Source organism: Cuculus canorus, chromosome 5 (genome assembly GCF_017976375.1).
Source record: "Cuculus canorus isolate bCucCan1 chromosome 5, bCucCan1.pri, whole genome shotgun sequence".
Classification (NCBI taxonomy): domain Eukaryota; kingdom Metazoa; phylum Chordata; class Aves; order Cuculiformes; family Cuculidae; genus Cuculus; species Cuculus canorus.
In genome coordinates, this window is record NC_071405.1 from 6,765,600 (window position 1) to 6,778,687 (window position 13,088).

A 13,088-nucleotide genomic window follows, 5' to 3' on the forward strand; every position below is an offset into this window, starting at 1 on the left:
AATTTTTAATTATCTATGATGTTATACTCGGTATACAAATTTACCCGCTTCCCCAGTTTTTTCCACATCTTGACTTCCAGCTCAGTCTGTCAGATCATGTAATTTCTGATTAAAAAGCACTGAATTGCTGTGACTCCAATCACCTTCCTTTCTACATATATATATATATATATAAATCTATTAGTCTAATTGTTTTAGACTTTGCCTGAACTTTATCCTAAAAGTAGAAAAAAAGCAAGTGTTGACCTGGCCTCACCAATGAGAAGAGCAAAAATACCACTGGGTTCAGCAAGGTTGGAATTAAAAAGTTTATAAAATATATGCCAGGGATCTTAGTGTCCGGCCTTTCCTAGATAAGACCCATTTATAGTCTAGAACCTTTTTATGTAGTATAACAAATTGCTACATCCATTCCAAGTTCATAAATAACTACTGTAGCTAAGTAAAACATCAGCTAAAATGACAAATACCATTGAAAATAATCCCTAAAATAGTAATACCAAGTTGTCAGACTCTATGTAGCTGATTTCATAGTCAGTACTCCTACTCGTAATTTAAATGATCTTGTATGTCATGGAAATCTTACAAAACTACTCAAATAATTTCATGCTTTTTGATGAGATATATACCTTTTCTAAGCCTGTCTTGTGCAGAAAATCCAGTAATTACAGCCATTGCACATTAGGCTCTTGGGAAAAACAATTTTCTAAATTAAGAATCAGATCTAGAGTTAGAATCATGCATAGATGTAGCTGTGTTTAATCCCACAAAGAATTTGTTAATTAAAACTGGAACTACAACACTGAACTTTTCTGAAATCTTAGATGGACAGTGAATAAGGCACATTGTGCTTTATCAGCTTGCTGAGGAATTCTTCTAGTGTTTTAAAACAACTGTATTTGCTTACTAAATATGCACCTTGATCATATGCAGCATGACATATCAGAACAAGCATTTGGCTTAAAAGAATAAAGCTCAAAGTCTCAGTGGAAATGTTTGTATGCATGCTTTTTAATCGCTATTTTTTTTTTAATTAGATCTAATATACAACTTTATAAAATACACTATTTACTGTCTGGGAGGACTGTGGAGGGAAAAGAAGGTGAAGAGATGAGCGCGAAGTAAGAGGACCAGGTTCCAGAAGAAATATTCCCATAATTGTTAGATGATACATAAAAGTACTTCGCACACACTGAACACATGGAACATACCTTACACACTGCAACACAAACTTAAAAAAACTATTTCAGAAATGCGTATGAATTTCAAGCACTAGATAATTAAAAATACCACAAAAAGGCGTCTCTATATACAGGGGAAAGAAAATTAAAACGCACAGTAACCAATACCTACATTTTTATGTTTGTGTACTTTGTCCTCTGTATATCAGGAAAAAAAACCTCTGGAAAAAAAAATTGTGATCTTGCACATATGCACACACACAGAGGGTCACAAAAGCTATGAAAGAGATAGTTAACACAGGTTCCTGAGCATTTGACAAGCCATTAAACTTTCACCTTTAGGTAGTTATGATGATCTGATGTCTCTTTTATGATATCACTCATTTTTTTTAATTAAAATCCACAATGTGTTTAACAAGCAATTCTTCCATCAATCTTTGATGTGTTTTACTTATAAAGCAATGACAGTTTTCAGTTTAGTCTCCTCAAAGTTCCAGAGAAACCATTTTCCACTCACTTGCTTTGAAAGCCATTAAAACAACTTGATGAAGAACAGCAGCAGGGGGCTAATAGAAGCCAAGGCTTAGTAGCAATCTTTAGATTTTTCTCGTAAGACTTTCTCACAGACCATCCTCACAAAGATCCCCAGGGCTTTTCATCCTCTCCTTTCTTCCCAACCCCCCGAAAAATCAGTTCAAAGTGATAGATGCAACTAGCTCCTGGTTTTGCTATTTTTTGAATTTTCTTTTTACCTCTTAGTTTTGATAGACGCAACTGAAATCTGATTCCCATAGTGGTGGTGATCTCACACCTTTGTGTTGGGAGAAAATAATACACAAAGATTCAAGAAGAAACTTGGAAACATCTTCTAACCTGTTATCTGTTCTGAAGAGAGCGCTGGTACAGAAAATGTACCTGTGGCTTAAAAGTCATATACAACTGGCATTCAGTTAATTGAATTAATTAGTGATTAACTGATTAGTGATTTATATGCAATTCTGGGTTTTACTGCAGTATTTCTGAAACCTTCATAATGTCAGTGACCCTGTAACATTTTAAATCTCAGGATGCAAATGAAAGAACTACCCAAGCCAACTGCAAATAATCTTCATGTACATGTAGAAATCAAAGTTTTATGGAAAACAGAACTATTAGGGTAGTACTTATGCTGATGAGAACCAGTATAGCATACTTTTTTATCTGTTGTGCTGTCCTTACCACAATTTTATTTCTGCATTATTAGCCACTCAAAGTACTATCTCTGTTGATCACTAATTTTGGGGAACTCTTGGAACTCTAGTGCTCTGTGCTCTACAGACTCTTAAATTACTGAATTCAAGAGCTGCTGCTATGGTCAAAATATCACACGTGACATTTCTGCAGCATGAACAGTTACTTCCACAAAGCCGGGCTACAGGACATACCTCTTCATACCCGATTCTAGTTACAATCGCTTGTTCTTTTAAAAACTACAGCTATGGTTACAGTACACATGGCTAAGGAGCAAAGAGACACCAAAGGAGGCCAGATACGTGTCTCCTCATTTTGAGCATAGGGGCAGCACATCTGAGAGATCTGAGGTCAGGAAAGACAGATGGTGGGCATTCGCATTACATCTAAGTCACCTCTTGTCCTTACACCACTGAGCTTTATGTTTTCCAGTTGGTGAGTCTCAGGGTTTGTGTTTCTACGTTATTTTAGCAAGCTCGTATTTGTAAAACAAAGTGGGAGAATACATTGTGACATAAACTTCTAGACTGTGTGAATAAATCTTATGGAAACTGTCTCAGAGCAAAGTCAACAATCATACTTCCTGCATCTCCTCCTTCTGCTAAAGCAATATACTACTAAAATCTTAATGAGATCTGTTCTTTTAATGTCATTTTCTTTAAAAATTAAAAAAAAAGACAAAACAAAACACAGAATTTCCAAGTCAGTGAATTGACATACAAACCTATCAGCAAGCACACAAAAAGTTTCTGTTCACTTTCTGAGATAATTATACCATAAATATTGGAAAAAGATCCATCAAGACTATAAACTAAAAATGTTTGAGAAGTACAGAAACAATATCTTAAGGAACGGGAACAGTTCTGTATAATTTTAGACCAGCATACAATCACTCTACAGAATTGAAAAAACGTAAGGCTGGAAGGACCTCACAAGATCACTCAGTACAACTCTTTTAACGATGGCAGGATCAAACATATGTTCTGTGAGTGCTATGTAATACATGCCAGATAGAGAATATGCATCTGAGCGTTATTCCATCAGAGCCTCCATTCAAACTATTCTATCATTTGTGCAGTTTTAGGTTTAAAATAAATACTTGCAATGCTATATATGAAATAGCACTGTAAGACCATTACACTAGAAGTGTAGAGTGCGTAATGCAAGCTCCTGTGGAATAACCTTTTAATTAAAATTATCACTAGCATTACTTCTTTCCGTACTAGTTTTCAAGTTAATGCTTACTTCTCCACGAGGGTAAACTCTTTATTTTTCCCCCTCCTACATCTTATATTTTCAGAGAAAGCACATCTCTCACCTTTAGGAGTTTAGCCTCATTTCCCTATAATGTATTCATCACCGCTCAGCACATCTGTCCCAGCAAATCCCATTTCCTGTCCTATTCATGAGGCTCAGCAACCTGGAGCTTTAGTGATTGCCGCCACACTTTTCCCATGGCCTTCTCACCTCTCAACCCCCCCATGCACCCCGCTCCCATTGTTTATCATCTGTTCTACCCTGCTGCAAACTGCTGTCAGATGTTCACTTATCCCTAATCTTACTCACTGCCTTTGATATTCTTTCTAATCCAACAACCTGTCAACTGAGGCATCAGCCCATGTCCAGACCAGCTGCTCTGTCACAGGCTGTAAGATTCCCTCTCAGCTCCAAGAGGTATTTAAAGGATTTTGACACAGCGACCGCAATGTGAAACAAATAATTAATGCTGTTTTGATCAGTGATCAGGGCTTTAGCGTGACATGAGCTGACCACTAAGAAAAACTGAGCTTTACTTTGTTTAAACCTCAGTAAACTTTAGTATTATTTTATCTAACAAGATTTTGATCAATGTCTGAAGGCAAGTACCAAAACGCTAAATTCTTTAACTTGTTTTAGTTCAAAATTATGTAGAATAATTAATCTGAATGCAAGTCAGAGGGGCAGTTAACTTTATGCGCCTGCTGTGTAAAATGTGCTTATTTATGCAACATCGACTTGTGTAGTTTTCAAAGCACGGGAACTGACCTTTTATGAGTTATAGCTGAAAATACAAATGTATTTTCAATAGGGCAGCAGTTGAGTTAAAGTTGTTATTCAAAATAACCTTGTGTTTTCAGGAATATAATAAATTCTACCTTCATCCCATATAGATTATCAAAACCAGACATTTTAAAGAGTATTTTGATTTATGGAAAATACCTAATTTTCATAATATTCAGATTTGCTATAAACTTAGAATTTTACAATGTTCATCTGCTTTAACACACACCAAATACACATAATGTCATAGGTAATGCATTTTTTATACTGTGGAAAAGAAGTTTTAGTATTTAAGCAAACGTATTTATTTTGATCCAGACTGAAAAATATATAAAGCATTTTGTTGTTGAAGAGAATGAATAGTATTTTATTTCTCAGCTCTAAATGCCATTACTACAAAAGAGACAGTACCAAACAAGTCAAAAAACTTACTTTATACCCTAGAGTAGTCCCATTTCACACATAAAAAAATCTAATAAAATCTCAGTGATGGATTTTATAACATGGTTCATTCACTTAGAACTAAACCACTTTCATTTTTAGGACTTGTCTATACCAGGACATCAAGAAAATGAATCTGAAATAAGTACCTTGATGAACTTGAATTCTGCTAGTTAAACTCCATTAAACCCCTGTGTGGACACAGTAATTCAGTTTAGTTTACTGCTCCCTTAGGGCATGCGCTGGAAAGTTAACATGGATTAAGGTAGGGTATGAATTCAAAGTGCAATTGTACTTTGAAAATAGTTTAATGTAAACAGAACCAGACTCTTTGTTGTAGAATGAGACATGGAGTTAATCAGGAAAGTCCTGTGCAGACAAGCCCTTGCAGATGAGGCTACTGGAGGGGTATTGTCAAAACCAATGGTTTTCAACCTTTTCATCTGCAGACCTAGAAACATCTTCCAGCAAAGCTGCAAAGACCTTGGTTGCACATTAAAATCTCCTGATAATTGATCTGCTTTTCTTCATTGACTCATGTGGATGACCTACAAGTAGTCCAATGGTCCTCAATGAGCCATGTATCAGAACTTGAAAAAACCACTGGCTTAAGCTAACTTACGTATCTCCTAATTCTCAGTCTTAACTTCATAGCTGTTGCACAGTAACCCAAGTGGTCTAGCTATTGATGACACTGAATCAGATTTAGATGTTTGTTTTTATAAGCGCGGACAGATTTCAGTGCTGTGCAAAGATGCTACAAAAGATGCTCGATAGAGCCTTATTCTTTTCAATATGTGATATTTGCTGTCCCAACTTTGTTACATCATAATATAACTGACCTAAAAATATAAAGTTTTGTCACTACCAACTACTTTTCATGTATTTGCTTCAAAGAATTCTACATTCGTTTGTCAAAGCATGCTGGATGAAGAAATTAAGACTAATAGAATATAACATTCACTGAGACAAAAACAAGCACTACTGATCTTTTCAACTGCTACCTTTATTAACTAATTCTTCTCATTTCCCCCTTTTATAATTCATAAATGTCTCATACAAAAATAACTCGTACAAATTTCCAGAGCTGAATTCAAGGTAGATGGCAGAGCCAGAAGCAGATACACCTAGATTCCTTAATTTCTTTTCTTAAACCTGTTTCTTAATTCCAAATAACATTGTTTCTCTCAAAGGAAATTATGTTCCCCCCGTATTTAACTCCCTAATGCTGTCATTGCTAAAACTTTACATTTCTTTTCTTTCAACCATATAAAATAATTACAGTGCACTTCAACCATAATTCGCGGTTAACAGAGCAGCGCTCAGATCAGTCAGATCAAAAATCTGTCTCATCCAGGATCGTACCTCTGACAGAAGCCAAGATGCCTAAGGAAGAATATGTTGTTAAAATGCTCTTAGCCTCCTGCAATTTGCAGCTCCAGAGACTTCCTGAGCTAGAAGCGGTATGTTCGCATGTAAGATTAATACTACATGCTGACATAACAGACTTGACAAGCTGAAGAAAATGAGACAAATTTTGCAGCAAAAATGGCACCTCCTTTTACTGCACTACTGCTTTAAAAAAAATGAACTGCAAATAAATGTGTTACTCGGTAGCATATTTCCTACTCCTGAAGCCTTTTGAAGATTCCACAGAAGACTGACTTGTTTGAACAGGTAACTTAAAAATCTGTTTACTCCCTCAACAGCATCATTTTTTAACTGTCAAAATAGAAAAGAATGGTTTAGGTTTATAAAAAAACCAGACAGAAGTTCCAGAGAATATTTGAGGCTGTGCACATTCATGTTGCTATTATCATATATAAAAAAACCCTCTGAATGTACAATCGTATTGTTAATACTGTCGTAACACTGCACCATTTTGCTTTTTCCATCTCCAAAGTTTTCATGACAGGCCTCGCTTCTCTCTGCATGTATGCATTAAATCAGGATTTTAGTCTTCAAGACATCTCCAAGACAGTCAGATTCTAAGGCACAGAAACAGAGTGGTTGCTAATGGTCATAAAAGAAAGCAGCAGCAAATCTAAGACTAGAAAAAAGAAATTCCTTCTTCACCAATGAATTGCACACTACTTCTGAAGTACATTTTCTACCCATTATAAAGTTCATGATGTGTTAAAATCTACAGTCGTCTTGAAAATTACTCTATAACGACAGTAGAACTCTTTATAACTGAATTCCCTTCACGTGGAATGAAAACACCATGCATTAAAAAGAAATTTAAGGGACCAGTTCTTGTGTTTAACTTCAAAATGAATAATTCTAAACACTAAAGCAATAGAGGAAATGTGATGCTCAGGCACTAGACTACTCTGATGTGAGGAAGGAACATGGAGCTCACAAAAAAGCAAATCGTTCCAATTTACCACTGCTGACTGTACGGTTCAGTTCATACGCATGGTGTTTTTAAGGTTTATCCTATATCACTGGACCAGATGCCTAATCACCATTCCACAGTTTCGAAATACAAACTCACTTAAACACATACTGGGAAAATTACGGATAGCTGATGTTAGTCTAGCAAACTTCTAGAAGTTCCCGGGCAGAATGCACATGTATGTTTATGCAATGCACGGAAACAGTGGCAAGAGTGCCCTTGCCAGCATAACCTTCAAAAACAAAGCTATAGGAGTCTGGGCTAGATCCACAAAGGCTTTGATATGTGAGCCCTGGGCAAAAGTTTCTGTAACAGGTCAAGATGTTATTCTGCCAGCCAGATGCTTACCCTCCGCTGATGTTCTGCCTCCTCTGGAAGGATACTGTCCCCAGCACTAAGGTGACCAAAAGAACATGCAAAGGCACTTCCCTCAGCCCCACGCAAAGCTTAGTACTTTAGCTTAAAGGGCTGATGGAGGTGGATTTGAACTGGTAGAGCAGAGTAAGAGCTGGAGCAAAACTATTTCCCTTCTGTTGATTCTCAAGAGGGTAATAACCGCTAGGACTGGAACAAACAATTGCATACATTAAAGTCTTACATTACTAAAGCAAGATTTACCAGAGGTCTGTCTGTCAAAGTCCTGTGTCAGCATCCAAATCCACCACACAGAACAACTGAAATCCCTGTTCAGGTGCTGATTAAGAAGACTATGTTCAGTCTGGATTCCTATTTGAATACTTAATGCTACCCAAAATCCTAACAACTCTGCTCTACTGTTAATACTCAGAGTCTACTTCACGCCTTAGTATCGCCAGAATCATTAAACTTGGGGGGCTTTTTTTGTTTGTCTAATATATAGGCCAGTGCCTGGCTAACATGCACAAAAGAAGCTGAAGATTTGCACACAAATGTGTTTCCCAGCAGTGAGCAAACTCTCCTGTGATGTGGGAAACAATATTAATTGAAGCAAGACCTTGCAGCCTGACTCTACCACATCCCAGGGAAATGCCCTAGCCCTTGGGCATTGAGTTAATCTCTCATTAGCCATCCCTCTGGTCTCTTGAATACATTATTTATGAAAAGCAGAAAAATGTCAATAGGAAAAAGTGAAAAGAGATTTACCATGGAGTTCTGGTAAAGAAGCCAATTCTTCATAAGGTGATATATGTTTTGTTTTTTTCAAAAAAGCCACTTTTGACAACAAATGAATTTGTATTTTGAGGGCAAATACACATTAAAACTAGCTAGATGCTATCCTATATGTGAGATAAATTAATTCTCTTCTGTCAGTATCGAGACAAACAAAAATATGTAAATGACATTTCTACTGACAACATGAAAATGTTATTCATCAGGCTATGTGAGGTACCTTGTCCACCTCTCACCCTTAGCCCACTCCACTTAAAATAACATGGCTTATTTGACTGAGGGGCCCACCTGGAAGAAGGGGTTGACAGCTGAAAATCCCAGGCATAAAGTGAGGAGCTATCTCTATTTTGACGAACATAGTTTTAAATTGCACCCTACTCCTCCACATTGCTTCTAACCAAATCTGCCTACAGTTTGCTGAATTCCATGAATCCTTTACTGCACTTTTATTTCTACCTTTGCACTACACAAGAACAGGACAAATCCTTTAAAAAAGTGGTCGGTGCAGTGATTTGTTTACAGAACCAGGCTACTCCTTATAACTTGAATGCCTCAAACCAAACAGCATGTTGCCTCCATCGATGCGGTTCAAAACCTAGAATTCTTTCAGAAGTGTGTACACTTTCATGCTTTACAAGCAAACAGCACTCATTACTTCTATTTAAAACAATAAGGGTGGGTAGAGGAAGAGAAAGATGAAAGACCTCATAAGAAAAGATCTCACAATCCTCTCTATTAGAAGTGCATAAATTGCTGCAACTTCAGGAACTCCTTAAGAATTATGACAATCCTCAGTACATAAATAGCCAGAAGGCTACATTTTTTTCTCATGATCTTTTGGAAGAGTATTAATATGTAACCAAATGTAACTGGTCGCATCCAAAGGACAGCTCAAGCTCTTTGAACAAGGGGAACTCAAGCACAAACCTGTAAAGACACTGCAAAAGTTTTGACTCAATTGAAAGTAACCGCCTGACTAGATTTTAAGCATATACAACTCTGTCCCTGTGTGTCCCCACAGCTCCTTGTCTGAACATCCAGATAGCCGACGAGAATACTCAGCTGGCCGAAACACTAATCCTGTCTTTGGGCCTACAGTATTCAACATCTCAAGTGCTTCTGAGAAACAGGCAGACAACCATCCGAGCCTCTGGCTCCACTCTGGATCAGCTGTGACCACCACCTTCTTCAGATGCATAACCTGTGTGGGCTTACCACAGTATTTGCTTAGATTTCACTCTCCTTCAGGATCCTTTTCGGATATCTTGCGGATGGTCTGCAAACCTGCTAGAGCAACTGTGGATTACAACTCAGTGAGATGCGGGTTGAATGGATAAAATCAGACCTGCAAAGTAAACTAGGAGATAAATCACCTGTATCTAAATTTATATGTAACTGCTGAAAACTTAACTGGTTTAGCAATAGTGATGGGATCAAAATTACCTCCACACAAGTAGTGTAATTTTTACAGGAAATGTCTCAATGCTGTAACATACACGTTCCTGATGAAATGTTTACAAATCAATGCTGCAACATAAGTGTTCATGAATGCTTAGATATAATCTTAAAATTACATGTATGCAAAAATTATTGCAATCTCCTGTTTGTACAGGAAACCCGTAGTTGTAAAAAAAGCAAACTAATAAAATAAAAATACTCTCATTCTGTACACATCCTCAGACAGAGAAGTTTTATTGAAATATCAATGCCTATTTCAGGAATGCATCTGTTTAAAAACAGATTTCAAAATCTCAGTCTTCAAAGTCTAACTTATCCTTCATCAATATTATATAATACAAAAATATGCACCAATTAATCCTTTTCAGGTTACAATGAAATAGAGGGGACATGTTATAGCTTCACAAAAAGGACCTCCACAAAAAGTCACCTCAAACCCTCCTGTTAGAGCACGATGCCACACATCGCATAAATATCAAAACTAGTTTCAGTTTTCATAGTGCAACAAACACCATCACTGAATTTTTCCTCATTTAAATTATTCTGTTATTCAAAAAGACTTTTTTTTTTTTAATTAGATATGGGATAAATTCAGCAAGCAGGTGTGGGGAATTCATAGAGGGGGGAAACTAATTTTACTCTAAGGTAAAGCTGAAGATTAAAATTTTCTCTTCTTTTCCTAGCTAGTGAAAAATAAGTTGGACAAGAGGACGATCTACCCAGCATAAAACCATTAAGATTGAGGGCTAGATTTCAGAAATAATTTTTTGTTTTAGATAAGTGGTGGAATTTTCAAAAATTATTAGGCACATCAGGCACCTAACTCCCTTAAATCTAAGATATTTGGCTCTTCAGGAATTTAATGGAGTTTTCAGCAGGCCTAATTGACTTTGAAGCAATTAGTCAAATGACCAAAAATATTTACCATTTTCTCTGGTTAGTAAGTCAGTTTCTAAATGCAAAAGACGCTTTTAATAAAGGTAGGGCTTGTCTCTCAGGTCAGGTATAGGCAGTTGTGCGCTCGCTGAGCTTGTGCTCTCAGCAGGGTGGACCCAAGCCAGCTTCTGTGCAGATGCTATATAAACTACATTATCACGTTCATTTTAAGGCAGTGCTGCAGCCAAGAGAAACAATTTCTGCCCTCAAACAGCCCCCAAACGCTCATCCCTAACCACCACATTATCACCTCCCCTCTGCCAGCAGAAGGATTTGAATCAAATCTAAGCCTAACTTCTGTTTTCAGCCAGATTAGGTTTGACCTGGACCAGATCCCTGATCCAGCTCACTATTTTGCTGCACCAACACTTGTGCAAGGAGAGGAAGTAGCAAGACGTGCAAAATGGGCAAGGCTACTTCTTTTGGCGGCAATGCCGGTTTTCTCAAATCACAGCACGTGACCAAACACATCCTTGTTTCTTACTATACTCATCACATTTAAGGCACTTGTACTCAATTAAATGTAATTTTGTAATACTGTTTTGTACATTTTTAATTAAATCCCAGTTTTCATGTAAATACGGCATGACTCAGAAATGAAAATGAAATTAAGATGGAAGACTTGTCACTTATAACCTAAGCCAGCAAAAATTAGAACATGGAAGAATGTTCTTCAGGTTTCCTTCTGAAAGAAGAAAGCTCTCTTTAGGAAAATCATGCACAAAATCTATTATAAAAGGTAAAAAAATCAGTTCATCTTCAATGAAAGCTATTTGAACCTTTGCTTTTCCTCTCCTGTATCTTATCTCACTGTTTGACTTCAAAACACCTCCTCCATATACATTCCCTCTTTTGCCTTTTCAGCTGTTGTGTTTAGAAGCAAAGGAAAGGATGATAGCATAGTTTGGGTTGGAAGGGTCCGTAAAGATCATCCAGTTCCAACCTTCTGCCATGGGCAGGGACACCTCCCACTGGATCGCATTGCAGAAGACGTAGTCTGCAGCAGGCATTCCTAGGGCTGTCCAAACTCTTCTGTGTTTCCACTTACACTCCTCTGCTGGGGTAAAAGCTCACCCTGGACCAGCCAATGCTGCATTGCCAGCCGGTTTTGTGCATGACCTCACTTGCAGGCAACGTTCGCGCATCACTTTACACTGTGAGAAGCAACTTCTCTCTCACGCCTTGCATTCCTGCCACTGCTGGAGGTACCAGTTCTCAGGGCTCCTGCGAAAGGTGACTCAACGTTTACATAAATATAACAAAAGGGATTTCCCTCCCCGCTTCCCACCTGCCTGCGTGGAGGCTGGCTTGGCAGGGCAGCAGCATGCCTTGTTGATGGAAGCAACAACCTGCTGTACTGAGGGCTGGCCAGCAGCGAGGTCAATCTGCAAACCATCAACACCAAAACAAGGCCCCACATGAAGAGATGCCCTGCTCAGCGGTGACCCGACAAAAGCAGGTTGGGGTTACGGAGTCACCCCCAGATCCCAGGGAGGCACCAGGCGCCCACGGAGGAGATGGATTTGGTGTCATGCCCCAAGGCACTACCCAACAAGTAATATCGAAAATACCTGTAAATAAAACTCTCTTAAGACTCCTTTTGGACTTTTAGAAAGCCAGCAGCCTTTACCAGGCCTGGGCAAGAGGCAGGAGTGATCTCTATCGATTGCGTGCGGCGAGACAAAAGCTGTTTACAGAATGTATTTCCCACTTATATACATATGTATAAATTTTCCCAGAAATCTTATGCATCTTCCATTACTTTCCAAGGTCTAATTTTAGTGTTATTATGAAGCTTTGCAAGAGTCACAACTCTTGCTAATTTGGAGCTGTCTGCAGCTCTGCCTGACCTTGCCTTTGAGATAGGGAAAGGCCGCAAACAGAGGTGATGTCAGAAGATAAGACATCTGTTCAGCACAGAGCATACTCAAAACAAGGTATGATTTTCACAGAATGATCAATGCCTGGGAATAAAAAAAACATTTTAAAGGAAACACACTATCAGAGGGACATTCTGTCTCACTCGCAAAGAACACCATTACTCAGATGGAACTTTATTTTTGGCTTCAATCAAAATATTCCGCTTTTTGTCACAGTAACTATGTTTTGTATGAACACGGGCCCCTCCCGCAGCGCCCTGGAGCCCCGGCAGAGCAGGCGGAGGGCGGCCCAGGCTCTGCCCGGCGGGGCTGGGGGGCTGCGGGGGGTGTGGGGCGTGTGTGGCCCCTCTCTCCGCTGCGAGAGGCTCCACTCAC

General features: G+C 38.3%; 1 protein-coding gene across 7 annotated transcripts in view; it reads right to left on the reverse strand.

Moving 5' to 3' along the window:
• The window catches only part of NUDT14 (nudix hydrolase 14), a 65,953-nt gene that overhangs the window by 49,273 nt on the left and 3,592 nt on the right, over positions 1-13,088 (reverse strand). The window contains exon 2 of one of the 7 annotated variants that reach the window (XR_008449942.1): positions 6,771-6,880. The exons of 3 other annotated variants lie outside the window; for them this stretch is intronic. Coding sequence is in view for 3 of the 4 variants with exons in the window: in XM_054066878.1 (XP_053922853.1) it covers positions 12,009-12,057 (49 nt within the window). In the remaining variant the exon portion in view is untranslated. 3 more of the 7 variants (XM_054066880.1, XM_054066881.1, XM_054066878.1) reach the window with 3 other exon arrangements.